This window comes from Callithrix jacchus, chromosome 22 (assembly GCF_049354715.1).
Source record: "Callithrix jacchus isolate 240 chromosome 22, calJac240_pri, whole genome shotgun sequence".
Classification (NCBI taxonomy): domain Eukaryota; kingdom Metazoa; phylum Chordata; class Mammalia; order Primates; family Cebidae; genus Callithrix; species Callithrix jacchus.
The window spans coordinates 16,334,976-16,361,954 of NC_133523.1; the positions used below are offsets into that span (position 1 = coordinate 16,334,976).

At 52.6% G+C, this 26,979-nt stretch overlaps 1 protein-coding gene across 7 annotated transcripts in view; it reads right to left on the reverse strand.

The window, feature by feature from the left end:
- Positions 1-26,979, reverse strand: part of UNC13A (unc-13 homolog A) — a 109,600-nt gene that overhangs the window by 7,105 nt on the left and 75,516 nt on the right. For 3 of the 7 annotated variants that reach the window (XM_054250575.2, XM_078361780.1, XM_054250571.2), the window contains 17 exons: positions 26,105-26,190; positions 25,783-25,909; positions 24,222-24,318; positions 23,564-23,707; positions 22,024-22,107; positions 20,297-20,374; positions 19,935-20,023; positions 19,044-19,196; positions 17,446-17,569; positions 14,559-14,597; positions 13,458-13,487; positions 11,352-11,408; positions 10,867-10,947; positions 10,274-10,421; positions 8,932-8,988; positions 3,012-3,104; positions 1,093-1,252 (listed from right to left, as the gene is read on the reverse strand). In XM_054250575.2, the coding sequence (XP_054106550.1) occupies positions 1,093-1,252; positions 3,012-3,104; positions 8,932-8,988; positions 10,274-10,421; positions 10,867-10,947; positions 11,352-11,408; positions 13,458-13,487; positions 14,559-14,597; positions 17,446-17,569; positions 19,044-19,196; positions 19,935-20,023; positions 20,297-20,374; positions 22,024-22,107; positions 23,564-23,707; positions 24,222-24,318; positions 25,783-25,909; positions 26,105-26,190 (1,647 nt within the window). Of the gene's footprint in view, positions 1-1,092; positions 1,253-3,011; positions 3,105-8,931; positions 8,989-10,273; positions 10,422-10,866; positions 10,948-11,351; positions 11,409-13,457; positions 13,488-14,558; positions 14,598-16,081; positions 16,235-17,445; positions 17,570-19,043; positions 19,197-19,934; positions 20,024-20,296; positions 20,375-22,023; positions 22,108-23,563; positions 23,708-24,221; positions 24,319-25,782; positions 25,910-26,104; positions 26,191-26,979 lie in introns of those variants that run through there. The other 4 variants (XM_054250572.2, XM_054250574.2, XM_054250573.2 and 1 more) reach the window with 4 other exon arrangements.

Sequence of the window (26,979 nt, forward strand, 5' to 3'; positions counted from 1 at the left end):
TTAATTTTGTCTATTTTTAGAAGAGATAGGGTTTCACCATGTTGGCAAGGCTGGTCTCAAACTCCTGGCCTCAAGTGATCTGCCCACCTTTGCCTCCCAAAGTGTTGGGATTATAGGCATGAGTCACCATGCTTGGCTAGAGCAGACTTCTTTTTTTTTGAGACGGAGTCTTGCTCTGTCACCCAGGCTGGAGTGCAATGGCCTGATCTTGGTTCACTGCAACCTCTACCTCTGGGGTTTAAGCGACTCTGCTGTCTCATCGTCCCAAGTAGCTGTGATCACAGGCATGCACCACCACACCCAGGTAATTTTTTTTTTGTACTTCGAGTAGAGAGGGGGTTTTGCCATGTTGGCCAGGCTGCTCTTGAACAGCCTGACCTCAGGTGATCTGCCCGCTTCGGCCTCCCAGAGTGCTGGGATGACAAGTGTGAGCCACCAGGCCCGGCCAGAGCAGACTTTTTATGCTCTCCACATTATCAGTATCCTCTAGACCCTGTCCTGATACCCAGAGCCTAGGTGCACTCCCAACTCTTAAGGACCTCCACCCCACGTGACCCCCACCCCGATGCCTGGAATCCATCCACACTCCACTCTTGTTCCCAGAGCTGACTCCCTCTGATGGGCTGCCCCAGTGGTCCTGACAAGGCTCAATGTGGATTCCAGGAGTCCCCACCCCCAAGCATCCTCAGTCCTGTCCCCAGGTCCCTCAGCCCCTGACTCATAAGCTTCATCACTGCCAACCTCATCCCTTCACCAGACAGTCTCCAGCCCCAGCAATGGCCCTGCCCACCATGCACTTCCTGCCGACTTCTCCTCCCCTCTGCAACCCTTCATCACGAAATTATCCCACTCCACTCACTGCCTCTCCTGGGATCTGCCTGCCCCAAAGGTGACCTCCATCCTCATGTCCCCTCCCTGATGTCACTCCTGCACTACTAAAATGTCTCCCTTTCCAGCACCCCCACTTAGAATGTGGGCCCTTCCCATTCCCGGGCCCAGATGCCAGATCCCTCCTGCCTACCTGGCCTTGGGGTTCACCTAGGGGGTGCCCCCTCCCTTCCCCCCATGCTCTTCAAAGCATCCCAAACTCACAACTGGAAGCTCTCATTGTACTTGGGAGCCCAGCTATTGTTCTTGGATTTGGTTGCAAACTTGCGTTTCTTGTCACTGAGCTGGGGCCCAATGATGTTGACCTCGATGAACGGCCGGAAGATGCCAGAAGTCTGCCATTTGAGGTCATTGGCAGCCACCACTGTAGGGGGAAGTAGAGGGTAAGACAGGTCAGGTTTTCCCAGTAGGAAAAAGTAGATGTTCATGGTTCTCAAAATCTGTGTAAGGTTGGGCGTGGTGGCTCACACTTGTCATCCCAGAACCTCGGGAGGCCAAAGCCGGGGGATCACTTGAGTCCAGGAGTTTGAGACCAGCCTAGGCAACATGGTGAAACCCTGTGTCTAGTAAAGTACAAAAATGAGCTGGGTGGCACGCGCCTACGGTCCCAGATACTTGTGGGGCTGAGGCAGGAGGATTTCTTGAGCCTGGGAGGCGGAGGTTACAGTGAGCCGAGATTGCACCACTGCACTCCAGCCTGGGTGACAAAGCAAGATCCTGTCTAAATTAAAAAAAAAAAATTAAAGACTGGGCTCGGTAGCTCACACCTGTAATCCCAGCACTTTGGGAGGCCGAAGCGGGTGGATCATGAGGTCAGGAGATCTAGACCCTCCTGGCTAAAACGGTGAAACCCCGTCTCTACTAAAAATACAAAACAAGTTAGCCAGGCATGGTGGCGTGTGCCTGTAGTCCAAGCTACTCAGGAGGCTGAGGCAGGAGAATCACTTGACCCAGGAGGCGGAGATTTCAGTGAGCCGAGATCGCGCCACTGCACTCCAGCCTGGGTGGCAGAGACCTCACCTCTAAAACAAGCAAACAACAGAAACACGTCAGGGATGAAAATGCAACAAAAGATGTCAGCTGCACGGATCCCAACACTGCGAAGCCTCCGCATCAGCTGAGGGTGGCGGCTCTTACACTGTCAGTCACCCCGGAGGAAAACCAGTTCTATCATTTTCTTTTTGTTTACATGGAGTCTTGCTCTGTCACCCAGGCTGGAGTACAGTGGTGGGTTCTCGGCTCACTGCAAACCTCCGCCTCCTGGGTTCAAGCGATCTTCCCACCTCCGCTTCCTTCAACAGCTGGAACTATAGGTACACGCCACCACACCCAGCTAATTTTCGAAAAAAATTTTTTTTTTTGAGACAGAGTCTCACTCTGTCACCCAGGCTGGAGTGCAGTGGCTTGATGTTGGCTCACTGCAACCTCCACGTTCCCGGTTCAAGAGATTCTCCTGCCTTAGCCTCCCGAGTAGCTGGGACTACAGGTGCACATCACCACACTTGGTTAATTTTTGTATTTTTTAGTAGGGACGGGTTTCATCGTGTTGTCCAGGTTGGTCTTGAACTCCTGACCTCTTGATCTGCCCAATCGGCCTTCCAAAGTGCTGGGATTACAGGTGTGAGCCACGACAGCCGGTCCCCCTAATATTTGAATTTTTAGTAGAGACATGGTTTCACCATGTTGGTGAAACACCACCACACTCGGTTAATTTTTTGTATTTTTTAGTAGAGATGGTTTCATCATGTTGGCCAGGTTGGTCTTGAACTCCTGGCCTTCTTGATATGCCAAGCTCCGCCTTCCACAGTGTTGGCATTACAGGCCTTGCTCACTGTGTCTGGCCTAATTCTATCTTATTTAAGCCATGTTGAACACAGCCCAATCTATGTTCTAGTCAGCAAAAGCCAAGGAAAGCAAGGCTGAGAGATGGAGAAAGTGGGATTGAGTCTTATAACACTGTTTACCCTGCTGGATCCAGCCATGCCTGAAGGTGGTCACCTCTGGACATTTTTGTTTCATGGACCATTAAACAACAACAACAACAACGAAGGGTGTTGTTTAAGCCAGTTTAAGGCTGGTTTCTGTTTGAGCCTGGGGAGTCCCTCCCACCTCAGACCACTCACCTTTCACTGTGACCTTGTGTTCTCCAGTTCCCGGATGAGCAAACAGCTCAACATGGACGGAGACTTCACCCACAGCGTCTTCTACACCCGTGCCTGGGCAGGGCAGGGGAGGATGGTTGGCATGAGCTCTGTTCTTTCTCACCCACCAGGAGGGACCTTGATGGCCTCCTACCCACCCCGTGCTGGCGGCACCAGGTCATCAGCCCTGATAGGGAGGCACCTGGGAGGGGGGCAACCAGGATGGGAGGCACTCTTGGAAAGCCAAGAATCCTGGGTTCTGACCTTTTACTGCCTTGCTGTGTGATCTTGGGGGTGTCTCTTAACCTCTCGGGGCCTAATGCAGTTCTTTTCTTTTTTCTTATTCCATTGATTGCCATGCTGTCAAAATTCAGTCTTCCTGTTACATCTTAGCAGCATCTGGCACCCTGGGCTCCGTTGCCAGTTTGTCCTCTTGGCTGCAACAGTGTCACTGACTCCAGATTCTCATCCTACATAGTTGCCACACCTTCCAGCCGCCTTGGTCATTTTCCCCTCTGTGTGTCCTCAGACAGACCTTGCACCTCAGTCTTTACCTCTGTTCTTCTTCTTTGTCTTCACTTCCTCCCTAGCTGCCCACAGACTGGAAAATCCTGCCAGCTCTACCTTCAAAATACATCCAGAAGCAGAGCCACGCCTTTTTTTTTTTTTTTTTTTTTTTTTGAGACAGAGTCTCATACTGTCGCCCAGGCTGGAGTGCAGTGGCGCGATCTCAGCTCACTGCAATCTCCGCCTCCTGGATTCAAGTGATTCTCCTGCCTCAGCCTCCTGAGTAGCTGGGACTACAGGCATGCGCCACCACGCCTGGCTAATTTTTTTGTATTTTCAGTAGACACAGGGTCAGTTGCAGTAGCCTCCTTCCCAGTCTCCCTCCTTCTGCTCTTTCCTCTGCTCTCAACACACCAGCCAGAAAAATCCTATTCAGTCAGCTCATGTGGGTCGGGTGCGGTGACTCACAGCCGTCACCCCAGCACTTTGGGAAGTTGAGGCAGGAGGCTCACTTGAGCCCAGAAGTTTGAGACTAGCCTGGGCAATGGGGCAAAACACGATCTGTACAAAAAATACAAAAACTAGTGGCCGTGGTGGTGCGTGCTTGTAGCCCTAGCTACTCTGATGGCTGAGGTGGGAGGACTGCTTGGGCTTAGGAGGGTCCAGGCTGTAGTGAGATGAGATCACACCACTGCGCTTCAATCTGGGTGACAGAGCAAGCCCCTGTCTCAAAAAAATTAAAAATAAATAAATCAATAAAATTCAAAAGTCAGATCATGTCCCTCCTTGGCTCAAAACTCTTTCATGGCAGTGGTGGCTCATGCCTGTAACCCCAGTACTTTGGGAGACTCATGCCTGTAATCCCAGGATTTGGGGAGGCCAAGGTGGGCAGATAACTTGAGGTCGGGAGTTCAAGACCAACCTGGCCAATATGGTGAAACCCCATCTCTACTAAAAATACAAAAATCAGCCAGGCATGGTAGTGCACGCCTGCAGTCCAACTTGAGAGGCTGAGACAGGAGAAACACTTGAACCTGGGAGGTGGAGGTTGCAGTGAGCCAAGATGAAACCACTGCACTCCAGCCTGGGTGACAGAGAGAGACCCTGTCTCAAGAAAGAGAGAGAGAGAGAGAGAGAGAGAGAGAGAGAGAGAGAGAGAGAGAGAGAGAAAGAAGGAAAGAAAGGAAGAAGAAAAGAAAGGAAGAAAGAAAAAGGAGAAAGAAAGAAAATTAGCCCGGCGTGGTTGTGCATGCGCCTGTAGCCCGAGCTACTTGGGAGGCTGAGGCAGGAGGATCGCTGAAACCCAGCAGGTTGAGGCTGCACTGAGCTGTGATCCCGCCACTGCACTGCAGCCTGGGTGACAGGGCAAGACTCTGTCTCAAAACATGAAACAAAACAAAACAAAGCAAAAACAAAGTCTTCCCTGGCTGCCACCTCACTCTGAAATAATCAAAGTGGGTTTTGTGATTCTGCAACACCCCTTCCAAAAGTGGCCCTTTCCAGTAGGTTACTATGACCTCTCCCCACTCACCCCATTCTTGCCCTTGTTAACTCTGACCCAGCCCCACGGGTCACCTCATTGCATCCCCTGGCCCAGAATCCTCATCCCTTTGGATGTAACAGCTTGAGGGGCATCTTTTATTTTCCTGACCCCTATTTCTCTTCTAATGCAGAATCTTAAGATTAAGTTTCTTTTTTTCTTTTTCTTTCTTTTTTTTTTTTTTGAGATGGAGTCTCCCTCTGTCACCCAGGCTGGAGGGCAGTGGTGCAATCTCGGGTCACTGCAACCTCCAACTCCCGGGTTCAAGAAATTCTCCTGCCTCAGCCTCCCGAGTAGCTGGGACTACAGGCACGCGCCACCATGCCCGGGTAATTTTTATATTTTCATTAGAGATAGGGTTTCACCAAGTTGGCCAGGCTGGTCTCAAACTCCTGACCTCAGGTGATCTGCTCGCCTCTGCCTCCCAAAGTGCTGGGATTACAGACATGAGCCATTGTGACCGGCCAGAATCTAAAGTTTCTGTTGAGAAATGCTCCCACACTCACCTTAGACCTTGTGACTCAGGTAAGATGGGCTCCATCGCAGCTTGAGAGATGAGCCACAGCTGGCCAATCAGAGCATTCCCTGCCCATAGCCTTGATAATTGGTTCAGAGATGGTCATGTGACCGAAGCAGGGCCAATAGGAATTGCTCCTGGGACTTTGGTTGTAACTCTTAGTGAAAAAGGTCATCCTCTGGTGCTAAGCTGTGAGCATTGGGTTATTTTTGCCCAATGAGATCCCAGGGAGGCCTCTACAGAGAACAATGGCCAATGGCCTTCTTGGAGACTCTGGATTCAGCTGTTCAAGATGTCAACTCACCTCTATCGAATCTTTCATTTTTATTTTTATTTTATTATTTTTATTTTGAGACAGAGTCTCACTCTGTCGCCCAGGCTGGAGTGCAGTGGTGTGATCTCAGCTTCCTGCAACCCCTGCCTCCTGGGTTCAACCAATTTTCCTGCTTCAGCCTCCCAAGTAGCTGGGATTACAGGTATTCACCAACACGCCCCGCTACTTTTTGTATTTTTAGTAGAGACGGGGTTTCATCATGCTGGTGAAACAGGCTGGTCTCAAACTCCTGACCTCAAGTGATCCACCCACCTTGGCCTCCCACAGTGGTGGGATTACAAGCGCGAGCCACTGTGCCTGGCCTCAACCCCTGATTTTTCCGTTCTGTAGCCAACAAGTCCCTTGTCTGCTTGAATTATGGTGTAGTGTGCTTCTGTCTGGGGCCACCACATGTGTCCTTTATGGTTCCAGTGGGGATCATTGATGGCGGAGCTTAAAAGAATCTGTCCCAGTTCTGCCTTCTGTGACTCAAAAGGGCATCCTATGGGGCCTGTGGACCTGTGACCGCCAGCACCTCCCCCAGCCCCTCCCAACCCCCCACCAGGCAGCTCCCCCTTCCTGGACCACCCCATGCACAGGGAGAAGAAGGGGAAAGTCAGAGGTGAGGGTGCGAAGTCAGGTCAGTCAAAGGCTGATTGGGTTACCTCACGCTGGACAGGAAGTGACTGGTGATCGGGGAGCACAGGGGCCTGGAGACTCCCATCACCCCAGTACTGGGGTATGCAAACCCAGTCTTTGCCGCCCACCCCAGGTCCCGTTCCTTGACGCCTCAGGCTCCCATTCCACCCCCGACCTCCACCAGTCACATGCTCAGCCGCTCTGCCCTCCCCCAGGCCGATGCTTCACAGCAAGCTCAATCCGGGCCAGACTGGGGTGCCGGGGGTGCTGGGGGGAGTCGGACAGTGGTGGGTCAGGTGAGGGGTCAGACCAAGGCCAAAGCTAGTAAGAAGTGGGGAGGGGGGCAGTGCTGGGTGCCCCCATCCCATGCTTTGCTGGCTCCGTGGGGAAGGGTCTTTCCTGGGCCTCTCAGTGCCTCTCCCAACCCCACTCCCCACTCCCCAAGTCCCGGGACCCCTGCAGAGGAAGGTTCCTGGGACAAGTGGTTGAATCTCCCTCTGCTATCAGCATCTCATCTGTGGAATGATGGACCCCTTGTGGGGCAGCATGGAGGCTCACGCCTGTAATCCCAGCACTTTGGGAGGCCAAGGTGGGAAGATCATCTGAGGTCAGGAGTTAGAGAGCAGCCTGACCAACATGGTGAAACTCCCTCTCTACTAAAAATACAAAAATTGGCCAGGCGTGGTGGCACATGCCTATAATCCTAGGAGTGAGGAGACCAGCTGTGAGGCCAGGAGTTTGAGACCAGCCTGGGCAACAGAGCCTGGGAGGTGAAAGCTGCAGTGAGCTGAGATTTTGCCATTGCTCTCTGGCCTGATGGACAGCGCCTGCCTCAAATTAAAAACAAACTGGCCGGGCGCAGTGGCTCACACCTGTAATCCCAGCACTTTGGGAGGCCAAGGCCAAGGTGGGTGGATCACTTGAGGCCAGGAGTTCAAGACCAGCCTGGCCAACATGGGAAAACCCCATCTCTACTACAAAAATTAGCCAGGCACGGTGGTGTGCGCCTATAACCAGCTACTCGGGAGGCTGATGCAGGAGAATCGCCTGGACTCGGGAGGTGGAGGTTGCAGGGAGCTGAGATTTCAGCCTGGATGACAGAGCGAGACACTGTCTCAAACAACAACAAAACCCAACACAGATTCTTCAAGAAACGCCTGGCATAGGTCTTGCTCAGCATTAGAGGCTGATAAGTGTTCACTATTTTCAACGCTGGAAATATGACATGAAATATATTAGTAAGAACAATAACGCCAGGCGTGGTGGTTCACGTCTGTAATCCCAGAACTTTGGGAGGCTGAGGCGGGCGGATCACGTGAGGTTGGGAGTTCGAGACCAGCCTGACCAACATAGTGAAACCCCATCTCTAGTAAAAATACAAAATTAGCCAGGTGTGGTGGCGCATGCCTGTAATCCCAGCTACTCGGGAGGCTGAGGCAGGAGAATTGCTTGAACCTGGGAGGTGGAGGCTGGTTGTGGTGAGCTGAGATGGCATCATTGCACTGCAGCCTGGGATAAACTCCATCTCAAAAAAAAAAAAAGAAAGAAAAAAGAAAAGAACAATAACAATAGTGAGGAATTGCTGAGATCTTATCCTGTGCCAGAAATTGCTCTAAATGTAAGTCCTCCAATTCTAAACATAATCTCATTAGCCTCTCATAGTGGCTCACAGCTGTAATCCCAACATTTTTGGAGGCCAAAGAGGAGGATCACTTGAGGCCAGGAACTGGCGATCAGCCTGGGCAGGAAAGTGAGACCCCCCCTCCCCTCACAAAAATTTTTTTTTTTTAATTAGCTGGGCATGGGAGCATGTGCTTGTAGTCCCAGCTACTCAGGAGGCTGAGGCAGGAGGATCACTTGAGCATGGGAGGTGGAGGCTGCAGTGAGCAGTGATTGCACCACTGCATTCCAGCCTGGGTAACAGAAGGAGGCCCTGTTTCTAAATAATAACAATATTAATAACAATAATCCTATGAAATAGGGTCCTTGAGTGCCCCCATTTTACAGATGAGAAAACTGATGCTCAGGGAGACGGATTCTTGCCCGAGGTGCCTACCCAGGGAGTTGCTGAGCTGGGATCTGAGCCCACCTCTTAACCTGACAGGTGCCTGTCCCGGGGTCCCAGGATTCGGCTTAAAAAGTACGTCATCTCGGGAGAAATGGATTCTGGGATTCCCACTGGAATCGATTTTTCTTCCCCATGTGGAACCAGCAAATCGTCCTTCCCCCTCACCCGCCTGGGCCCTCCAAGCCACTCAGGCCTGGGCAGGGGCCCTGCAGGCCCTGGAGGCAGAAGGGCGAGCCTTTTACTAGCCGGGGCCGGGAGGGGCGCAGGCACCGGGCACCAGGCGCGGGTGGCGGGCGGGCGGGCGGCGGAGGCACGTACCCTTCTCAGGATAAATGTCTTCACTAAGGGTAAACCTAGTACCTTTTCCACCATGGACTAATTGTGGGGTGGAGGGGGGAGAGAGGGGGAGCATGGGGAGCGGGGAGAGACGAGCCAGTAAGAGGTGAGGATGGAGGAGTGTGTGTGGAGGGGGCAGGGGAGGCGCGGAGAGGGGACAGCGAGTGAGAGGGAGGAAAAACAAGAGAGAGAGAAACGTCAGCTGCAGACAGACAGACAGACAGACAGACACACAGCCTCCTGCTCCAGGGACACCGGGGACACTAACAGCAGCCAGATCTGGATGGGAAGCTGAGCTCAGAGACCCAGCGTCCACGGAGGGCACTGGGCTGGCTGGATCAGGGGAGAAGAGGACCATTGGAGGCAACAGGGGGAGGCTCCTGGCCCATCCTCCCACAGGGGGAGGCTGGCTGGATCGGGGGAAGAAGAGGACCGTTGGAGGCTCCCCTCTCCCCAGGCTGGGTGTGACGGCGACTCTCCCTCCCCCTCCTGAGGTCAGCGCCAAACTTCTTTCCCTTGTCTGTCCGGACCAATTGTGAAAAGGGGGGGGGGTCCCAGGAAATCCTGCTCTCCATCCAGCCCCAGCTGCCCTGTGTGTGCGCTCAGAGAGGGACAGGAGACCGAAGCAAAAGACAGAGAGAAAGAGAGAGTTTGAGAAACAGGAACTCCCTCTCCGTCCACCCTCCCCGACCAAGTCGAGGTCCCTCCCTCCCTTGGGGCTGTCAATCATTCCTTAGCGCCATGACATCACAGAGGTCCTCCTCAGGGGACTTCAACCACTCCCTGGGACCATGATGTCAGAAGCCCCACCCCTGGACCTGCCAATCATTCCTTGATCCCTTGACATCAGAGGTCCTGCCCATCCTGAGCTGTCAATCACTCCTGACGACCCCCAGAGAGGTCAACCACTCCTTGGACCCATGACTCTCGAGGTCTCCCAGGAGCTGACAATCATTCATTGGCTCTGGGACACCACAGATTTTCCCAGGAGACAACAATCGCCTTGTGGCCCTACGTCGTCGTAGGTTCCACACCCTGGTCCTTGATGTCAAAGCCATTCCATCCCAGAGCTGTCAATCACTGTCTGGCCCCAGGAGATTACAGATTTTCCCAGGAGTGGACAATCACCTCCCCGCCTGTGATGTCAGAGGCCCCGCCCCCACGAACATTGCATCACTCAGTGGTCCCTGGACTTGGTGCAGAGATGTCAATTCTGCCCCATCCGTGACGTCACAGGAGGAGTGAGCCAATGGCAGCTGCTTAGGCTCTGGGTTGGGCTGTCTCTGCAGGGCTGGAAAGGGTGGTGGGGTCTGGGCGCCCTTACCCTGGGCCGATTGCGTCTGTACGAAGGTCTTGATGAGCAGGTCAGTGGCCTGCGTGTAGAGTGACAGCGCATAGCGCAAGGATTGCAGATCCGGGCTCTTCTCCAGGAAGGTCTTCTTAAGGCCCACGCCACCCGCGTGAAAATATTGCTGTGGAGGATGGGGTGGGGAGAGGTGAGGCTGGTGGCATCTTCTATCCACTCATATAGGGCTGGGAAGCCCTGCTGTTACCACTTCCAGTCCCTCCTGTTGCTACTTTTTCACCTCCTCCTTTGCTTTGACTAGTGAACTCCTATGCATTCCTCAGAACCCATCTCTCACATGCCCTCTTCCAGGAAGTCCTGGCTTCACCCGCCTTGGGCTCCCTCAGTCTGCATCTTTCCCTCTACCCCAAGCCTGACTCTACAAGGCTGAGGATGGGGTTCCTTAAGCCTCCAGCATTAGCCAGTCCAGCTCTGGCACAGAAGGGGAAAGAAGGGAGTATTTACAAATGAATGAATGAATTAACATGGGTCTGGGGCACCTAGGTTCATGACCACAGCAGCCACACCCTCTGCACCCCCCACCTGGGACGGGCAGGGGTAGGGCCGCTCACCTTGATGGTGTCCAGGGCCAACTCAACAACGGCACACTGCTTCGGGGTCAAGCTCTTGGCTTCTTCTCGTACCATGTGGTCCTGGATGGATGGGGAGAGGGCCACATGGGTAGTGTAGGCCCTGCCTTCAGAATCTGTGTCTATGGGCCTCATCTCTGTAAAACTTGGACGAGCTGGGCTGAGGGTCAATGTTTTCATTATCTCAGCACCCAGCATGTGATTGGCACACAGCAGGTGCTCAATAAATATTTGGTGAATAAATGATGTGCCCTCTTGATCAAGCTGTACCTGAAGCTGAACCATTCACATTTTTCTGACACACTGGGGAGCAAATATCTTGTGCTTGAGTGAGTAGAGTTTCTGTCCTTGCAGCCTGTAATGCATATCATCATCCTGGGACCCCTCCCCAAGGATGGTGGCGACCTGGAAGCCACGTGAGTATGGGGGGGCAGTCCCCCACTCCATAAGCTGTCCCCACTCCTCACCTTGAGTTTGGACAGCTGGCCCAGTTCCTTAGCTGCATTGAAGATCATTTGGGTTCCCTGCAGGTAACAACAAACAGTTGGGTGAGGGCAGGGGCGCTACCGCCTTGTCCCCAAACACCCAGCTGACACCCCAGCCCAGGAGGCCATCTTGGTTCTTGCCCAAAGGCTCGGGGCTGGGCAATAATTGTGTCCCAGAGACAGGGGTCTGGAACTCCCAGGAAGAACTCAAGAGGATGTGGTAACCTTGTCCTTGAAAATTCAAGTCCCGTGGGGATAGTACCCGCCCTCTCTGCCCCGCCCAGGCTTGTGAAATGGGAGGAACAGACAGGAACCAGGTTGTGTGGGGCAGTGGATTGGGGGAGCCTCAGACAGCGGTGTTTGTGGATGTGGGCAGGCCTTTTCAGGGAAAGGGAGCTTGGGGAAACAAGAGATTGGGCTGGCGTTTCAGAAAATGGCTCTGGTGAAACACCTCCTCCTCAAGGCATCATCCCTTCTGCAGGGAAATTTCCCCTGTAATCTGGGAGGACTTTCAGTCTGATTTTGGTTTTGTTTTGTTTTTTGACACAGGGTCTCCCTCTGTTGCCCAGGCTGGAGTGCAGCGGTGTGATCATAGCTCACTGTAGCCTCAAACTCCTGGGCTCAAGACATCCTCCCACCTTCCCAGTAGCTGGGACTACATGTGTGAGCCACCATACTCAGCAAATTTTTTTTTTTTTTTTAGATGAGTTTCACTCTTGTTGTCCAGTCTGGAATACAATGGCACTATTTCACCTCACCACAACCTCTGCCTCCCGGGTTCAAGCGATTCTCCTGCCTCAGCCTCCCAAATAGCTGGGATTACAGGTATGCACCACCATGCCTGGCTAATTTTTGTATTTTTAGTAGAGACGGGGTTTCTCTGTTGGTCAGGCTGGTCTCCAACTCCCAACCTCAGGTGATTCACCCACCTCAGCCTCCCAAACTGCTGGGATTACAGGCGTGAGCCACCATGTCCAGCTGCTCAGCTAATTTTTAAATATTTTTGAAATATTTTTCGGGGTCTTGCTATGTTGTCCAGGCTAGTCTTGGATTACTGGGCTCAATCGATCCTTCCACCTCAGCTTCCTAAAGTGCTGGGATTACAGGCGTGAGCCACATTGCTAGCCAGTCTGACTTTTTAAAGGAAAAATCCTCCCTCTATTCAGGAAACACCTCCATATCCATCCTCCATCCCACCCCCCAAACAGATACTAGCAAGATGGCGATGTGGTGATGGCTCTGACAATCTAGATGATCTGGGTTCAAATCGCAGCCCTGCTGTGTGCCCTGGGAGAGTCACTTAACCTCTCTGAGCCTCAGTTTTTCCATCTAGATGGGGAAAATTGGATTCACTTTGTGGCTTAGTCTGAACTAAACAAGTCTTTGCTCAGTGTTTACTAATTATCACTTGGTCTCAAAGTCAAAGGCAATGTTAAGGGAATGGGGTTCCAGCCTGGAAGCCATGCACGTGTCTAGCCTCCTCTGTCACTGCTGGGTGACCCAAGCCCGTCCCTGAGCCATCTGAGCCTCAATTCCCACCCTGGCTAACAGGGATACCCACAGAAACTTGGGGGACAGAGTAGGGCTGAGTATTGAGGTAACGAGTCTTGTATTACTGGGTCCTGGGGTGGTCTGGGGGTCCTGGGTGAGGCTAGATGGGGAGGGGGCCCATTTGCAGTGGGGATATTTGGAATTATCTTCATAGTTTATCTGCTGGCCACGTGGTCATTCCTGCTAGTATTATTATCATCTTGGCTGTTACTGTTACTCTTATTTCTTATCTGTGAGCCTGAGGTTCTTACAAGGCACAGTTACTCAGGAGCCCAGTGGACGGGGCCTCAGTTTCCCCTCCTGCACCCACCTGTAGTCTGGAAGGGCTCGGGGCCTTCCTGGGCACCCTCTGCCCTACCCACCAACCCCCCACCCACCACCCCCCACGAGCAAGCCAGACAGACAAAGGAAGAAGAGACCAACAGACAGGTTCACAGTACTCCCTCAGACGGCACGGACCACAGAGGTGGAAGGGGGCACGGGGTGGGGTGAGGGAGTGGGGTGGGAGCCAGACAGACAGTGAGAGGCTGGTCTTACGTCTGAGTGGCTTGTCAATTTCACCCTGCCCTGTGGAGAGAATCAGGTGGAGGTCAGAGTTCTGGTGGCTCTTGGGAGGATACTCAGTGGGACTTCCCTGCCCCCTCAAAGCATAGTCCCACTTCCCAGCCCAGGAGCTCCTCCCCAGGTCCTGGGTCTAATGGTGGGCCCCCTCCCCAACTAGTACCTCCTCTTGTCCCCTAGCATAGGCTTTGGGGTCAGACTCCTTGGCAACCAGCACACTCTCTGGGTGCCCAGGAGGCTGGAAGCAGCCCCATCCCACAGTCAGCCTGCCCCAGGATGGGGCACCTGGGGAGGTGGGGAGATGAAATAGGGGTAGGAATCTCTCCTCTCCCAGTTCCTCAGGGACTGCCCCCTATATCCCCATACCTGACTCTATGAAAAAACATACTAACATATACTGCAAGTTCACTCAATGCTGAAAAACTTATACACTAAACTACACTCATGCACCCAAACACTTGCAGGCATGTGCACAATCACACAGAAACCCACACACCCTTGACCCCACAGGGATTCACATACACATATAGGGTGCCTGGCACATTGAATGTGACCCCCAAAGGGCTGGCTGAGAGAGTAGGCAACCCGTGTCCCACATTCACAAAGCTAAGACTCCGTTTATATGCACGCAGGCACGATAACATCTTCTGCACAAGTGCACAGCAAGACAGCTGCCTGCATGTTGCTGGAGCTCCCATCTCCGCAACAGCAAACATCCATTAGCACAGCAGCAACAAAAAAATCTATGTAAAAAACAACACATGTCTCAAGCCAGAGTGGTGATCCAGTGTGTAGGCTCTTCAAGAAGCCACAGAGTTTCAGCTGAGCCCAGGGCTGTGGGAGGACGGGAGCTGTTTGTGCACACACATCAGTTCACATTTGCACACACACTGCACACTCTGTCCCTGGAGAATCACTTCATCTCTGACTTCTGGTTTTCCGGGACTTGGTTAGGACAGCTATCCCTACCCACGACCCCCAGCTGGCCTTCCTTCCCAGGTGCACAGATGCACACACATGCACACACATGCCCAGACACCAGAGCTCAGGGCCTCAGTGAGACGAGGCCCTCATTACCTTTTCTAATCCCTTGCCATGTTTTCTCAAGAGGTTCCCCTGCAGAGGCAACGTCACAGGGTGATCAACCTGGCAAGTCACGCAGGGTGGGAGGCCCGGATGCTCACAGGTATATTCATGGGGACAGGGGAATCCACACTGCACAGGGGACTGGCGATTGGGTTGCATGGGGATTGTGGCGTGTGTGTGTGTGTGTGTGTGTGCGCGCGCTTTAGTGACTGACTTTTATATGGTGTGAGAGTCAGAGACAGCAAAGAGAGAGAGAGAGACAGATACAGAGCTAGAGAAAGCCAGAAAGAAAGGAGAGAAGTCACTGCCAAAACATGATCTGTTTGCACTTACTGTACAATGAGACTCTTTGTTCTTGGGTTAATAGCAAAGCAAATAGGCTGCATATTCAGACAGATCTGAATTTGAATCCTGACTCTGGCATTTACTATATGACCTTGAACAAGTGACTTCTCTCTGAGCCTCAGCTTTCCTCATCTGCAAAGTGGGGACAATAATATCCACCTCATTCAAAGGCTTGTTATGAAGGTGAGCTGAAACAGGGGCTATGAGAAGGTCTGGCATATGGTCACTCATTAAATGCAAATTCCTTTATCCCCCTGGCCACAAGTGCATTGCCTGTGGTTGGCTATGCGGCCACCAAAGCGTACCCTTTGGCTCTCTATGGTTACAGCCAAAGACCCAGGCTGCGGCTACCAAGAAGTAAGAAGACCACTTGTAAACTTTTGACGAAGTGAAATCTTGTGACAGCCTTGTCTTGCGCACAAAGGGAAAATCTGAAGTTGTTTTGTCTCTGCTCTCATACATGTCTGCATATCACCGCCCCCCCCACCCCCACCATCATTAGCTCTGATTTAGAGATCGCTGCCTCTGGGCCAGTCACTGAGAGTGCTGTGGTCCACCTCCTGGGTTCAAGCAATACTGAGATGACTATTTTCCTGCATCATGACATTTGGTTCTTAGAACTACCCTCAGGGAGGAGATGCAATGAGCCCCATTTTCCAGACAAGGAAACAGAGGCTGGGAGGTCAAGTGACTTCCCAAGATCACAGAGAGAGAGAGAGTAGCTGGGCTAGGAACTGACCCCAAGTCTGCCTGACACTGAAACCATGACACAAGCCTCCCATTTGGGCACCTGGGCGTGTGTCTGGCATTGGTGTGTGCCAGTGTGGATGGTGGGAGTCGGGTAGGCAGGGTGGTGGGGTACTGAGGAATGGTCTGAGCATGGAATTTCAGGGGAGTCAGAAGTAGAGACCCTCATGGTGAGGATCTGCATTCTGGGAAGCTGCTGACACTTCAGAGGGATCCTGGGGTTGATACTCTTTCTAGCTTCAGGGCATGTGGTGGCATCTGGGCACGGGAGTGGGGTTGGATTCTACCCTTAGATGGCAGGTCTGCTGCGAAGGAGGAGCTGGGCCTGGGGTTGGGGGGTCTCCAGACTTCAATGGGACAGGGTGGATCGGTGTGGTCTCCCTCCCTCCCAGTCCTGCCCCCTCCCCATGCCCTGCCCCAGACAGACACAGGCACATCTAGGCGGGAGGGAGGATGGTGGGTGAGGAGGGGGCGCTGGGTGGGTGGGGAGAGGGGTGCAGCGACGTGGTGGGCTGAGTCCCGACACAGAGCGGACGGACAGACAGACGGACAGACGGGCCTCTACTTACGATCATCTGTCAGCCATGATGGGGGCGGGGTGGTGGGGGAGGGGGGGAATAAGGTACCATAAGTTTCCCGGGAAGGCCAGGGAGGGGTCGGAGATGACAGCAAGGAGGGGCAAGACCCCTGCCCCAGCCCAACCCACAGAATTGGGGAGGCTGAGAAGTCCGGGCCTCCCCCACCATCGTTGCCTCTCTTTGGTCCCCGAGCACCCTCCCCAAGCCTCCAGGGTCCAACTGGGAAAGCCCTCCCTGTTCCTTGATGTGCCCATAGCCCATTGCTGTCCTCAGGTTCCTGAGGTCTCCTGGAGGGACCCACACCCAACTACATCCCTACAGATGTCTCGGTCCCCTGGTCCCTGGTGGGGGGGGGGGGTCTATAGATCCTGGCCACTGGATGGCCACTGACCTCTGCTTGACATCTCTGACCTTGGATGCCCTTCATGACCTCTGGCTGACCTCCAGGAGCTCCCTGGTCTATTGATCTCTGATCTTTGGAACGAGCCCCAAAGCACTTAGAAAAACCCACTGTTGATGTCTATGTTTTTTTTTTTTTTTGAGACAGGGTCTCACTCTCACCCAGGCTGGAGTGCAGTGGTGCCATCTTGGCTCACTGCAGCCTCCACCTCCGGGTTCAAACAATTCTCATGTCCTAGCTTCCCAAGAAGCTGGGATCACAGGCATGTGCCACCACACCCAGCTAATTTTTGTATTTTTAGTAGAGACAGGATTTTACCATGTTGCCCAGGCTGGTCTCGAACTCCTGACCTCAACCAGTCTGCCTGCCTCGGGCCTCCCAAAGTGCTGGGATGGCAAGTGTGAGCCATGGTGCCCAGCCAAGTTCTATGCCTTCCATGACTCAAGGATAACCTTGATCCCCCAGCCTACCTGTTTTCTAGATGACCTCTAACCTCTGAATGCTCTTTCGACCTACATGCGACCTCTATGACTTTAGACGTTTCTTGACTCTGCCTAATCTCTTTGATCCTGGAGTCACCACGATGGACTTTGAATGACCTCCTTAACTCGTTGATGAACTTTAACCCCCCAGGTGACCTCTGTGACCTCTGAATGGCCCCACTGACCTCTGGTGGCTTCCACCACCCTTGGATGGACCTTGAGCCTGGATGACCTCTCACACCCCCCAGCCTCTCTAGGCACCAAGTTTTCTGGGCTCCCACCAGGGAGGTGACCCAAGTGTCCCATGGGCCCCCTGCAGGCCTCACCGTCTGGTCGGTGAGGGGTGGCAGGACGATGGTTTTCTCCATCGTGTTCATAACCAGCTTCCACAGCTCCTTCAGCACCCGCTTCAGCACCGTCTTCTCACAGATTTTGGCAAAGAGGGTCAGGCTGGGGGGGAGGGGCAGGTCTGAGAGGGGGCCCAGCTGGTCCCAACCCACAGAGCCCCTTCCCTTAACAGGTGGGCAAGGCATTCCACAGACATGAAGGAGGGCACACTGCCTGTACAGGGACCCCTCGGTGGTCTAATGGGGCTGTGATATCTGATGCATGAAGAGAAGAGTGAGTGGTGGTTGACTGGCCAGCAGGGACCAGATGGGAAGGGGCATCAGTATCTGGGAGGAAGGCTTGGGCTTTATCATGGGGATAGGGGTAATGGGGAGCCATGGAGCATTCAAGAGGGAGACACAGCCAGCCTTTCATGTTTGAAAGAACGGTGTGGGGGATGAAGTGAAACAGGAAGGATGGAGATCAGGGACTATAAGGGATAAGGCCAAGCCCAGAAGAAAAAGGAGGGGAACGGTCAGAGGAGGGCAGACTTGAAACGGAAAACAGAAAAGGAATTGTGGTTGGATGTATAGGGGTTGAAGGAGAGAGGCAGTCCACCATGATCTATCCACCAATTGATCCAGTACCCACCAATCTATCCCTCCTCCAGTGGTCTTTAATTCTCTATTTTTCTATCCATCCATCCATCTGTCCATCTGTTCATCCATCCATCCTTCTATGTATCCTTCTATCCATCTACCCACTGGTCCATTTATTTATTCATCCACTAGTTCATTCACCCATCTGTCCATCTGTTTATCCATCAAAACATTTATTATTCATCCAAATATTTATTCACCTATCCATCCATTTAACTATCCATCCAGCCAGCCAGCCATCCAGCCAGCCAGCCATCCATCCATCCATCCATCCATCCATCCATCCATCCATCCAGCCATCCATCCATCCATCCAGCCATCCATCCATCCATCCATCCAGCCATCCATCCATCCAGCCATCCATCCATCCATCCATCCAGCCATCCATCCATCCAGCCAGCCAGCCATCCATCTATCCATCCATCCAGCCATCCATCCATCCATCCAGCCATCCATCCATCCATCCATCCAGCCAGCCATCCATCTATCCATCCATCCAGCCATCCATCCATCCATCCAGCCATCCATCCATCCATCCATCCAGCCATCCATCCAGCTACACATCAAAACATTTATTCACCCATCCAAATATTTACTCAACTATCCACTCATCCATCTTTTTAAAACATCTATCTTCCATCTAGCCTTCTAAACATTTATCTTTTAATCCATGCATCCATCCACCCACCTACGCATCCCTCATGTCGCCTATCCATCCACCACCCATTCATCCACACAAATATTTACCCACGAATCCTTCCAATCATTAACCCACCCAACTTTCCATCCCCTTCATGCCACCATCTATTTACCCATCCAACTATCCAATGACCACCCAGCAAACATTCCCTGCACACTCTCTCCAGCCCAGTTCCTGGGTCTCTCTGGCCCTGCCCCAGCCCCTCCCTGGCCAGCCCAGTCCACCTGGCCCGGCTCACTTGCTGTCCAGCAGGTCCATGATGGGCTGTAACACATTGTCAGCGTCCTGGGCCACGCTGCTGCAGGCACTGGCTGGCACATTGCCTGTGCCCTTAACCTGGCTAAGGATGTCACCCATCTGTTTGACACACTCTTCAATGTGTGGCTGGAAGCTGGGGACACAGAAGGGAAGGGCTCAGACCGGAGGAAGGGCTGGATGAAGACGCAAATGCTGATCAGTGGTTGTTAAGGCCATTTCAGCATCACAGCACACAAGCAAGAACGAAGAATCCTAACAGCAGAACCAGGCAACGGGATGAGGCATCTGCCTACTATTCGTTTCATCCTCAAAATCCTACTCGGGTACTATTATTGTCATCACCCTCACTTTACAGAGGAATAAAAAAATATGTAAGGCTTGTAATCCCAGCACTTTGGGAGGCCGAGGCGGGTGGACACGAGGTCAAGAGATCGAGACCATCCTGGTCAACAAGGTGAAACCCCGTCTCTACTAAAAATACAAAAAATTAGCTGGGCATGGTGGCGCGTGCCTGTAATCCCAGCTACTCAGGAGGCTGAGGCAGGAGAATTGCCTGAACCCAGGAGGCAGAGGTTGCGGTGAGCTGAGATCGCGCCATTGCACTCTAGCCTGGGTAACAAGAGCGAAACTCTGTCTCAAAAAAAAAGAAAAAAAAAAAAATATATATATATGGCTTAGAGAGGTTAAGTGATTCCCACAAGGGAGTCACTAGTCACAGCTAGTAAGCAGTAAAGCCAAGAGTTGAACTCAGCCTTGTCTAACTCTGAGGCTGCAATCTTCATTTCCACATCCGCTGAGCCTGCAGACGCCCCAGGTTCAGAGGCTGCGGGCTGTTCCCTCCCCACTGCCCCAGCCCTAGAGATGCTCCCACCTGGTGGCAAACACCCGGCTGAGCTCGTCCAAGACATTATTGAGTTTCACCTGAAGCTCCTTCAAGATGTCACTGGCTTCGGCATCCAACTAAGGAGAGAGAAGGTACATCAGGCCAGGTCCAGTAGCATCCACACGTACTGGGTGTTTTTTCATCTGACCCAGGGAAAGGGATCCCAAGGGGCTGGAGGGGAAACTGAGGCACAGAGAGTTGCACGGCACGCCTGGATTTAAGAGCATGGTTGAGCTGGAATTTATCCCCAGGCCTGGTGGCATATGAGCTCGGGAGCCTGCAGGAACACACACGGTGGTGGGTGGGGGTGTCCCCATCCCTTCTCCAGCCCTGCCTGGGCCCTGCCTCACCTCCTTCCCTCCCATGGCTTCGAACATCTTCTCCAGCTGAACTCGCAGCTGTTGAGTGTTGTTCATGAGGATGCAGGGCTGTAGAGAAGAACAGAAAGGGGAGTCAGGCCTCAGGACCTCTCCCCAGAGCCTACTCTACCCACTGTGAGGGACCTCGGGATGGTTTCAGGGTCTGGGTTTGGAGAAAGCTGGGGTTCCGCGGGGTCACCTGCAGATGGAAGGCAGTATTTGGGCTCAGGTTTCTGGGCGTGTTGTCGGGAGGGGGCATCTCTGGGGATTGGTGGGGACAAGGAGGACTCAAGTAATCTCCCACCCCAGGCCTGGTAGGTCCATCAGCGGGGCTGGGAATTCTGGGGGTAGCACATTTTCCTGCAGGGGCCCAAAGTATTCCAGTTCACACCCCGAAGGCTTCATTTGCAACAGCCAACAGTGACACACTAAGGTGGGTGCCCTCACACCCAGATATACACACAAGATCCCCCAAGGACACACAAATCCAGACAGGCACAGCCACAGACACACAGTCACACCATGCACAGTCAACACAGCCAGACAAAACCTGGTGAGACACACCCACCAGATGTGCACAGCCAGGCACAGCCACAGACACACAGTCACACCATGCACAGTCAACACAGCCAGACAAAACCTGGTGAGACACACCCACCAGATGTGCACAGCCAGGCACAGCCACAGACACACAGTCACACCATGCACAGTCAACACAGCCAGACAAAACCTGGTGAGACACACCCACCAGATGTGCACAGCCAGGCACAGCCACAGACACACAGTCACACCATGCACAGTCAACACAGCCAGACAAAACCTGGTGAGACACACCCACCAGATGTGCACAGCCAGGCACAGCCACAGACACACAGTCACACCATGCACAGTCAACACAGCCAGACAAAACCTGGTGAGACACACCCACCAGATGTGCACAGCCAGGCACAGCCACAGACACACAGTCACACCATGCACAGTCAACACAGCCAGACAAAACCTGGTGAGACACACCCACCAGACGTGCACAGCCAGATGCACACACACACACTCACTTACACTCTCACACTATATGCGGTTAACTCAGCCAGACAAAACATGGTCGTACACACCCAGACATGCACAGTTGGACACACACATAAGCATACAGACACACTACAACCGGTTAACACAGTTAGATAAAATATGAGACACACACCGAGACATGCATAATTGAACACACATACACATACACACACTCATGCTTTACCCAGTTAACACAGACAGATGGAACATGGCTGGACACCCACACTCAGATATGTACAAACACACACAGACACACGTATGCTCACGTTATGCCCAGTTAACACAGCCAGATGAAACGTAATCAGACACGCACATTTAGATGTGCACAGTCAGACTCACACACACATTCATGCTACACCCAGTCAACAAAGCCAGCACACGCAGACAGATGTTCACAGACTCACACACACACACACACAGTACACCAGCCAACATAGACAATACACAGTCAGTCACACGCACTCAGATCCCACACACTCAGGCACACGCAACTAGATACACTCTGATCACACACATTCAAACAAGCACCTCTAACCACACACACAGGCCAGTCAGATTACACACAGGTGGACACACATAGCCCCAGGTGTCAGGGCCCTGGGGATGCTGAATGGGGCTGAGGAGGAGATAGGTCAGGGGCCCCCGCAGGTCACCACTTTCTCCTTCTCCTTGGAGCAGTAGGAGGCAAAGTCCTTGGAGATGATGTCTGCGTACTGGAGGAGCACATTACTGATGGTCTGGGGAAGACACAGAGTGGGTGAGAGGAGAGGCTGGGACCAAGGCAGGCTCCAGTCACCAGGTGCCATCAAGAGCCACTAGTGAGATCAGTGATGACCCCAAGCCTATTAGCACCTAAGATGGACCCTTGGGCGAGGCAGATTCTCCACCCAAGATGACCATCAAGGTCTAGAGGAGGTGCTACTCAATGAAGACAATCATTTTATGTAGACCCAGCTCTTTTTTTTTCTTTTTTTGAGACAGATCTTGCTCTGTGGCCCAGGCTGGAGTGCAATGGCGTGATCTCGGCTCACCGCAACCTCTGCCTCCTGGGTTCAAGCAATTCTCCTGCCTCAGCCTCCTGAGTAGCTGGGACTACAGGCAAATGCCACCCTGCCCAGCTAATTTTTGTATTGGGGTTTCACCATGTTGGTCAGAATGGTCTCGAACTCCTGCCCTTGTGATCTGCCCGCCTCGGCCTCCCAAAATGCTGGGATTACAGACGTGAGCCACCGCGCCTGGCTGACCCAGCTCTTTTTCAGGGCAACCAAGCATCATATTAACCCAGCCTCAACTACAAGCATGACCTGATCTTAAATCAAAAGCCAGTTCCTACTTGCAATCCCCAAGGACAACGCAGCCTAATGCCAATCAATCAAACCTCAACCCCAATGATCCCAACCCTCAAACTCACCCCAAGACTCACTCAAATTCTGTATCAATCTCAGCACTCACTCCAACCTCGATCCCAAATCAAGACCCAACCCAGCCTCAAACTCCAACCAAACAGCGTTGCAAACTGCACCCACGACCTCAAATCCTCAGTTCACACCCTGAAGTCTTCAAAACATTTATTCAGGTGGGAACAGTGGCTCACACCTGCAATCCCAGCACTTTGGGAGGCCAAGGCGGGCAGATCACAAGGTCAGGAGTTCGAGACCAGCCTGGTCAACATGGTGAAACTCTGTTTCTACTAAAAATACAAAAAAATTAGCTGGGCATGGTGGTATACACCTGTAATCACAGCTTCTTGGGAGGTGGAGGCAAGAAGAATCACTTGAACCTGGGAGGCAGATTGCAGTGAGCCAAGATCGTGCCACTGCACTCCAGCCCAGGCAATAGTGCAAGATTCTGTCTCAAAAAAATTATTTATCCATCTAAATATTTACCCACCTATATCTATCCACCATCCATCCATCTACCCATCCACCCACCCATCTCAACCTGATCTCAAACCACACCTCAACTTCAACCTGAGCCTACACCTCAATTCCAATGCCAACCTCAACTCCAATCTCAATTTAAACACCAGCCCCAACCCCGACATCCAGTCAAACCTCAACTCCAACCTCATCTCAACCTCAACCTCAACTCAACATCAATCCCAACCCCAACCGTAAGCTATCTCCAACTCTGACCTCAATTCCCCAGCCCTGACCCCAGCCCCCAGCCCCAACCCTGCCCATTTTCCCACACCTTGGCAAAGCGTCTCATGTAGTGCCCCACAATCTGGGGGTCGGGGCACTCGAGTTTCTTGATGATTTCAAAGCTCTGGTTGAGTTGGGAGAAGACGTCCACCACGGAACAGGAGAATAGAGCATGCTCCGAGGTCTGCTGGAACTGCAGGGGAAAGAAGGCCGGGGAAGGAGGAGATCAACGCCAGAGAAGCCCCAGAGCCCGACTTTCCCACTCTCCATGGGGAGAGCCAGAGACCACCTTCCCCGGGGTGAGATGTCAGAGGGCGAGGCTGACTTAGAGTTAACCTCTAGAGCTGGACGTGGAAGCCATGGGGCGTATGGAGACATCTGGCTTGATGGAACTCACATTTAAAAAAAAAAAAATTTTTTTTAAAGACTGGATTTCACCATGTTGGTCAGGCTGGTTTCAAACTCCCAACTTCAGGTGATCCACCCGCCTCAGACTCCCAAAGTGCTGGGATTACAGGTGTGAGCCACCACACCCGGCCTGGAACTCACATTTTGTAGTTGATGAATAAACAAGATTTTAAAAACCATGAGCGAGACAAGGATGGTGGATACCTAGCAGAGACTGGCCTCATCCCAAGGGCAAATTTCCCCTGAAACTGTACCCCAACGGGAAGATTAGGACCTTGGCTGTGGGGTGGCCTTCTTACCCCATCCTTCTTGTCTCGCTCCAGGGCGCCATGCAGGAAATCCCGGGACACCTCCTCATTCTCGTCCAGCCACTGGATGACGAAGGGTTCAAACCATCTGGAATGAAGAGCCGGGGTGGGGCTCTGCCACCTTTTGGCTTCCTCCACCTCTGCACTGCCTGGTTCTGACCACTAGGTGGTGCTACAGTGGCTCCTACTCTTCCTGGAGCTCTCCCTGCAGCCTTGAGGGGCTGCCCGTCCGCCCACCTCCTGCACTGAGCCTCAGTTACCTGGCTCATGAAATAGATTGGCCCCTTTTACAGCAGGGCCCCTACCTGTGGGAATCGTAGTTCAGATTCACTGCCCATGACAAGTGGGTTTTTTCTCTGAGCTCTTTTTATTTTATTATTGAGACAGAGTCTCACTCTTTCATACCTCAACCCAGGCTGGATGCAGTGGTACAATCTCTGCTCACCACAACCTCAGCTTCCTGGGTTCAAGCGATTCTCCTGCCTCAGCCTCCCAAGTAGCTGGGCTTACAGACATGTGCCACCATGCCCAACTAATTTTTATATTTTTTAGTAGAGTTGGGGTTTCACCATGTTGGCCTGGCTGGTCTCAAACTCCTGACCTCAGGTCATCCTCCCGCTTCAGCCTCCCAAAGTGCTACGATTACAGGTGTGAGCCACTGCACCCAGCCAAGCTCTTGTCTTTCTTTTCTTTCTCTGTTTTCTCTTTTTTTTGAGACAAGGTCTTGCTCTGTTGCCCAGGCTGGAGTGCAGTGGTGTGATCTCAGCTCACTGCAACCTCTGCCTCTCGGGTTCAAGTGATTCTCCTGCCTCAGCGTCCCGCGTAGCTAGGATTACAGACACATGCTAATTTTTGTATTTTTAGTGGAGATGGGGTTTCACGGTTTTCACGATGTCAGGGTGGTCTCAAACTCCTGACCTCCGGTGATCCACCCACCTCAGCCTCCCTAAGTGCTGGGATTACAGGTGTGAGTCACTGTACCTGGCCAATTTTTGTATTTTTGTAGACCTGAGGGTTTGCCTTGTTGGCTAGACTGGTCTCGAACTCCTGACCTCAGGTGATCTGCCTGTCTTGGCCTCCCAAAGTCCTGGGATTACAGGCACAAGCCACTGTGCCTGACCCATTCACTCATTTTAGAGATGGGGTCTCGAACTCCTGGGCTCAAGCAAGGCTCCTGCCTCAGCCTCCCGCCTCAGCCTCCCCAATTGCCAGGACTACAGGCATGTGCCACTGTGCCTGGCCATTTGGCATCTTTAACTCTCCAGTTTCTCTTTCTCAAAATAGGAATTAAAATGATCCCACCTTAACTCGTAGAATTGTCAAAGGATAAAAGGAGAAAGTCACATGGTTCCTGTTGCTGTTGTGACTAGGAACTTTCTGGGCTATAGGAGTCAACTGCTCGATGGCTGAGCCTAGAGAACACTGGGTTCGAGCCCAACCTGTGCCCCTGATGCCCAGGTAACATGAGTAGGTCATCCCTCCCCTCTGGGTTTCCTTCTAGCTGTCAGCGCTACAGTTCAGGCTTGGGCTGGGCTTGGGGCAGGGGACTTACGCAGGGTACTCGGGCACACGGTCCTTGAAGGCGGGAAGTTCCGTCACATACTCATTGTAGAGCCATTTCACCTTGAAGTGGAGGTTCATGTAGTCGGCACTCTTGCATAGACGATGTTTGTCGTGCTCTGGCCAGGGACAAAGAGGGTGGCACAGCTGGAAGGTCTGCCACCCTGTGTCTCGGCAGAGAGGCTGCCCACTCTGGCCGTCACCGATATCCAACTCAGGCATAAGGGTATAGGGCACTCACAGCCTTGGCGGGGGACACAGAGGTGCAGCCACCTGCTGTGGCCAGGCTGGGAACACCGCAGTGGGAAACTCACCCTCCATGGCATACTTCATGTCTTGGGCAAACAGATTCCACATCACTTCAGCGCTGATTTTCCCCACATTCAGCTCCTGGGGAAACCTGGCAAAGGCATGGGAGTATAAAACTTTGGCAGGCAGAAGACAGATGGCATGGGCTGCTTTGTCCTTCCCTGCCCTAGAGAGGAGTGTGGGATGGGGAGAGGGATTTGGGTTCAGGTTCCCTCGTAGCCACTGCTGGCTGACTCTGCACCAGCTTTGCTTCTTCTTCAGCCTTTGCCCACTCATCCATCTGTCCTTCCATTCATTCATTCATCCACTCACACAACTATCCACCCATACATTCACCAACTCATTTATCTATTGATCCATCCATCCTTCCATGCATTCATTCGCCCACTCATGCAACTATCCTCCATCCACCCACTTGCCCATCTGTCTATTTATCCATCCATCCAACCATCCCTTCATCCATTCATTCACCCACTCACGCAACTATCCATCCATCCAACCACTTACCCATCTGTCCATTTATCCATCCATCCAACCATCCCTTCATCCATTCATGCACTCACTCACGCAACTATCCATCCATCCAACCACTTACCCATCTGTCTATTTATCCATCTACCCATCCATCCATCCCTCTATCTGTTGGGAGAAGCAGCAATGGAGGAAGGGCTTACAGTGCGCCTACATAAATTGGTTGTATGTATAAAAGAAATCAGGAGTAAACTGCGGAAGGACACAGCAGGCCTCTGGGGAGGAAGGCCTCCCCATGCCTCATGTTCTGGTGCAGGGTGACCTAGGCTCTGTTACCATAAATATTGTGCTCAAGGACATAAAACCCCTCTGTAGCACTATGACATAGCCAGACTTGTAGGTTCCTTGT